This window comes from Coptis chinensis, chromosome 5 (genome assembly GCF_015680905.1).
Source record: "Coptis chinensis isolate HL-2020 chromosome 5, ASM1568090v1, whole genome shotgun sequence".
NCBI lineage: Eukaryota > Viridiplantae > Streptophyta > Magnoliopsida > Ranunculales > Ranunculaceae > Coptis > Coptis chinensis.
Window position 1 is genome coordinate 82,005,513 of NC_141460.1, and position 6,114 is coordinate 82,011,626.

Genomic DNA, 6,114 nt, shown 5'->3' on the forward strand with positions numbered 1-6,114 from the left:
CATGGAGATTGTCAGTCTAAATCAATACCCCTGAATCCTGATCAGTGCTATATAGGTTCTTCTCATTGTACAACAATAGCACGATAACTTATAAACTAATAGATAGATAAATTTAAACTTTTGTCATTTTTAGGTCCAATTTAGAGTTTATGCAGATGTTCACGTGATTTCTTCAGCTCATTTGAGAAAATATTCACTTTATATTACTGGTGCATGGCTGTAAACTAATGGTTTATGAAAAGCACACTCGCGAGAAAAATATCCAAATATCCATCATACTTAAACAGGAAACTAAATATTTTATCAGGATTCTGAATCACAAAATAGCTCCATGAGTCTTCCACAGATATACCAACTAGGCTCTAAACTTGCCCTCTCTTCTTATTAATTATTATAGGAGACAGATTTACAAACTTCATCCAGAAGACGACCCAGGAACAAACTTGATTGAAACACTGTTGACACAGTGGCGCTCGTCAGTGGGTGTTGGGAACCCCTCCCCTTTAAACACATGACCCAGATGCCCACCGCAAGCTGCACATGTGATTTCAATTCTCCTGCCATCTGGATCCGGCTGTAATATGAAGCCAAACATTTTCAGATTATATCTATGGGCAAGCAAGACTAATGAAATAATAGATAACTAAGAAAAGCAGCAGATAAGCTCACAGTGCGGTTAATGGCTCCAGGAAGACCCTCAAAGAAAGCTGGCCAACCACATCCAGAGTTGAACTTGGTGGTGGATTTATAAAGTGGAGTCCCACATCCTGCACAGTTGTAGACCCCGTCGCCAGAAAACTTGTCATATTCTCCAGTCCCCGGGAACCTATACGCTATTAGCATGTAAGTATAAAGACAGATAAAAACCACACTTAACTTTAAAAAAATATTATATTTTAAATTTATCAAAGCATACAGCTATTTGGAGAAACGAAAATTGCATGGAATCGAAATCTAAGTTTACCAACTCCGTTCCTTATAGAATTATAGAGGGGAATCCAGATTTTACTACTTTATTTTCCTTTGGATGTGCAAGTTTATTCAGAGAAGAAACTTGCTTCCATTTACCTTTTGGGACTAGTTTAGCAAGGAGTGTACCTTCATTTAGCGTGTCATAGTGGAAAGATAAGAACTCAGGCGGTCAGGTTCAACCCAGCATCCAATTAGATGTGATCATTTTAGTGGGTCTCTTGATGGACAACTTTAATCTTTACTCCACATGGTCATAGTCACGAGTACAAACAAGTTTTGGATGGTTTTGCTAGCTTTGAGCTTGCAGCAGCCATTTCCTTAACAAGCCCCATCGTGTGCTCTCCCCCTAAAGCATTACCATTTATAGCAGACTTGGCAAGCACAATTCCTCATCCTGTTTCTCTTTTCATTTTTGCTCTCTGTCTTTGTCATCTGGCATTATCATCGATCGCGTTGAGACCACTCTTCTTGGTCATTCCCTTGGAATATGGCTTTTCGAGTCCCCAATACTTATCTACCTACAGTTTCCAAGTCGTGTTGACACTAACTTCTCATTAAAAGACAACAGGTTTCAACTTTCACATCCATGGGATTCAGACTTGAGTGACATATTTGAGTGGGATTTGAAAGTGCATTAAACAATGTGAATATTAGAAGCTAAAACTTACAAATCCTGCGTGTTTGCCCCTATTACAAGCTAACTTCTTTCCATTTTTAAGAAAAATTGCAAAAGCAAAGACCGACAACTCTAAATGAAGTTGGAACACAAGATCCTCTGTTTCTCTAATCTCTATTTTCCAAGTCAGTTCTCACCTCCAACTAAACCCTGGTAAAGGATCTTGGTTAGGCCATTGCACATTAATTCACTAACAATGTTGCTTTGGAATGGTCAAGTATCCTTACTTATTCCCCTAAGGCTTGCAATCTGGACCTCTTGAAAGTTGACATGAAATGTTCCAAAAGTTGTAACATATCATTGACCAATTGCGTTCATCTACAAACTCTGAACCGAAAGTAAGGTATACATCTAACTTCCAAATCCAAATCACCTAGGTATACCACAGCAAGTATATGATATCAAAACAACTTCTTTGTTTTTCTTTTTGTGGTAGGTAAAAAATTTAAGTTCATATGTATCGTAAGTGCATTACACCAAGTTCATATGTATCATATGAAAACACTTGCTCCCTAGCAAGGCGCTAAGTAAACCAAACAACCCCAACACACATCAAAGTTTAAGACACTATAACATTCCAATTATATACAAAGTTTGAAATATTGGTTGCCTATAAGATGGAGATCAAACCAAATTATGAAAACAATGTGAAAATAACAAAATTACACTGGACATCAGCACCATCCATAGCTGTACTGTTAACACAAGGAGATTATACCCAGGGCCGTGACTCCATTGTTGTCATGAAAACACAACCTTTCATTACCTAATGCTCTAACCAAAGTTCCCTTGGTATACTCTATAAGTCTCTAAACAGTGGCAAACTTCCGAAAATAGTGTTTAGATCATCCTTTAAACCCCTGAATCGAGACACACTTTTCCACTAGCAATTTAATGGCTAATCTATGAAGAACATCAGAACACCATCAGGGACATACACAAAACAGTAATCCAATATATTGACAGACAAACAAGCTATGTCAACTTGAGCTACCATGGGCATTTCATATTAACTCAAAAGTGAAATGCCAATTCTTTTTGTTCAAGATCAATTTTACCTACCAACTTTCTCTAAAGCAAGTTTACCAAAATGAAATCTCAATTACACCGTAACAAAATTGGTCCCCATCCATGACATTGGGAATTAACTAACAGTGCATTATTCCTGCATCGAAATGATGCACAATAATGGATTTGAAACATTGCAACGCAAAATGTGTAAGACTAGAGTTAGAAACAAGTGTTTCGACGAAGTCTACGTCTTTACTACTCTACTAGCCTTGGTTTAAATTAAGGTATTAATATAAAGTTCATCAAAATTTGGAATCACCAATGAGAATAAAGCTTTTTATGGGATTTTGCCTCCCTAATTCAATAATTTAAATATGCTAGCTTTATTTTGTGACAGCCATTTCCTTATCAAACTCCCTCATGTGCCCTCCCCTTAAAGCACTAATATATATAGTAGCTTGGAGAGTACAATTCCTTAACCTAATTATCCTTTCCATTTCTGGCCTCTGTCCTTCTCATCAGGCATTTCATCTTCCGTTCTTGAGAGTACTTGTTCCGGTCATCCCCTTGCAATCTCGTTTTCCAAGTCCTTACTCTTGTCTACCTACAGTTTACATTTCCTTAACCTAATTCTCCTTTCCATTTTTGGCCTCTGTCCTTCTCATCTGGCATTTCATCTTCTGTCCTTGAGACTACTCGTCTGGGTCGTCCCCTTGTAATCTTGTTTTCCAAGTCCTTACTCTTGTCTACCTACAATTTACATTTCCAGGACGTGTTGACACTATCCTCTAAGTTTGATCCAACTTGCTATTAAAAAAATGAGGTGTTTCAGCTTAAATATCCATGGGTTTGGGACTTGACTGACATACTTGAGTAGGATTTAAGGTACATGATCCATACTGAAAGTTAGAAACAAAATCTTGCAAGAATGAAATATGCAACTTCTACGAGTTTGTCCCAACTACAAGCTAAACCAACAACTCTCTTTGAAGTCTGAATGCAAGATTTTCTCGTTCTCTAATCTCAATGTTCCAAGCTTTCTCACCTCCTACCATTGTGAAGCAGACACTTCAAAAAGATCTTGGTTAGGCTCTTGCACAGTGTGGGGATGCTAAAATACCCTTACTTATTCTAGTAAGTGTCCCTTTTGGACCTCTTGAGCTCTAAGTGTCATTGACCAAACACGTTCATCTACAAACTCTGACATCAAAACTTTGTGCGTGTGGTAGGTACAAATTAGTAATCTAATACATGAACATGCAAACAAAGGTATCTCAATTTCACATTAAGTGATTATTATCTCAAAACTAAACAACCAATTCTAGATAAATCAAAATTAAAACAAGGCCAAAGCTCAAAACTCATTAAAAAAAAAACAAGACAGACTTACTCAGTCCCTTTTTCCCTCAAAATTCGAAACTGCTCTGGAGACAAAATAGCCCGCCACTCTTCTTCTGATTTCTGCACAGCCATCACAACAACACCACTTCTTCTCTCACTACACAAACTTCTCTTCTCCTTCAAATATAAAAACCCATTATTATTATTATATCTTAAAAATGAACTTATTATTAATGGAGATTTATTAATGCTGGGTCTAGAAATGGATGGTTTGGTGTAAAATGAATGTGGCCGAGAATTCGGGTTTTATTATTAATATTAAATGTCAAGTTTTTAGGTGATGCAAAATTTGTGATTTTCAGAATGCCCCCCATTTCATTGAGTTGAAGTATTTTATTGTTTTTCGGGAAATTTATCTATTTGTCCAGGGTCTGGTTAGTCGCCACGTGGATGAATTAGAAGGCAACTGGAAACGTGGTTGAACGTGGAACACGTGTGGAACATTTGACTGCGCTAGGCATTCTTCTAGGAGGGGCGGAGGCAGAGTGACTCTCCGTGACAGACTGGGAAAAAGTAACTCTCACAACTATATATATATATTTTTAATCACTTATATATGAGAGTAATGGATAGATGAAAGTATACTCTTAATGCGAAATTAAAAACGGTTCGGATAAATGAAAAGTTAAGTATATTTCTGGCGTGAAATAATAAATAGTATCGCCTAACTGAAACAATCCAGTGTATATATAGTATGAACAATAATTTTATATACCTATTTGGAGTATGAACAATCCTTGTTCATTATTCATACTCCAAACATAATGTATAAAATCAGTAAGAACACCTATTAGAATACAAACAATCATTGTTTATATCTTAACATGAGTTATAAATAAACAATCATTGTTCATACATTAATATATTGTATGAGATACATTAACCTATTTTGGTATAAACAATCATTGTTTATATATTAACATAAGGTATGAACACATTGTTTATAGCAAAACGACATCAAATGTAAAATCGAAAAATAATTATTTTAAATCTGTGATATTTGTCCTTACGGTTTATTTTTACTTGAAAATTGGTTTCAAAATTTTTTTTCACTTGAAAATTGTCTTTGAGAGTGATTAAAAAAAACGTTAGTTCCAAGAGTGATTTTCATTTAATAATGGACCTAGGACCAAATTCTTGTCTAGGAGGACTAATTAGTATGCTATCTGTTTGCATTTAACTTGTAGTGAAAACATGGATAAGTGTGTGGGACTTTTGTTTTATTTGCAGAAAGCAAAAAACTAATAATATGGGGACACAATTTTTTTTTTTTGGTCGGAGACCAAACTTTTTAATTTTTACAGTGTTGAGACTAGTTAAGCATGTAATCTAAATTTCTCACACGGTGTTTCATAATTCACAAGTCGTTACATACATTGTTATACATTTTCTTATCAAAGTATATTCATGCTATAATCTTATGAATATCGAATTGTGAATTATTGTTTGAGAAATTTAGATGCCATGTTACACTTGTCCCCACATTGCAAAAAATAAAAAATTTGGTCTCCAATTTGACCCAAAAAAAAAAAAGTTTAGGGGTTGTTTGTTTTTATTTTTAAATGAAAAGGTAAGTTGTTTTTGTTTTTCTAGGAGTCTTCAAAGATTCAAAGGTCCAAACCGACTTCAGCATTCCGCGTTTCTTTTCTCACTGAACGCTGAAGAAAGAGTTGCCCAAGTTAGGTTTCCACCTCTACCCTTCCATAACTTCATAACTCTCTCTACCCTTCCATAACTTGATAACCCCCACAACGTAACTCGATCATCTTCTCCCACTTTTGGCTGTTGCTCTATAATAACTAGGTACGTAAAAATCGTGTGTTATCAATTTTTTTTTTCTAGCAAATATTGATTTCTCTACTCTATTTATCTTTGATCCATTCTTAATATTTGTTGTGTATACCGTTTATATATCTGTTTGTTTTTGTGTTTTTGTTGTTTTTTTGATTGGCAAAGATGTTTTTGTGTTTTTGTTAAGTTCTTTTTATATATCGATGCACCGTTCATAATCGGTAGGAGTTTGAGAATACATTCTCATGATATACACATATATA

At 35.3% G+C, this 6,114-nt stretch overlaps 1 protein-coding gene across 1 annotated transcript; it reads right to left on the reverse strand.

Moving 5' to 3' along the window:
• Positions 1–259: 259 nt before the first annotated feature.
• On the reverse strand, positions 260–4,618 carry LOC147499304 (peptide methionine sulfoxide reductase B5). The gene is made up of 3 exons (XM_086561139.1): positions 4,050–4,618; positions 670–826; positions 260–574 (listed from the first exon to the last, which is right to left on the reverse strand). The coding sequence occupies exons 1-3, from the start codon at positions 4,130–4,132 to the stop codon at positions 416–418; spliced, it is 399 nt and encodes a 132-aa protein (XP_086417265.1). The 5' UTR covers positions 4,133–4,618; the 3' UTR covers positions 260–415.
• Between the last annotated feature and the right edge of the window lie 1,496 nt (positions 4,619–6,114).

Coding starts and splice junctions, on each gene's coding strand:
- LOC147499304 (XM_086561139.1), bottom strand. CDS start 4,132: ATGGCTGTGCAGAAATCAGAAGAAGAGTGGCGGGCTATTTTGTCTCCA. Junction 827..4,049: donor TTGAGGGAAAAAGGGACTGA/GTAAGTCTGTCT, acceptor AATAGCGTATAG/GTTCCCGGGGACTGGAGAAT. Junction 575..669: donor CTGGAGCCATTAACCGCACT/GTGAGCTTATCT, acceptor TTCATATTACAG/CCGGATCCAGATGGCAGGAG.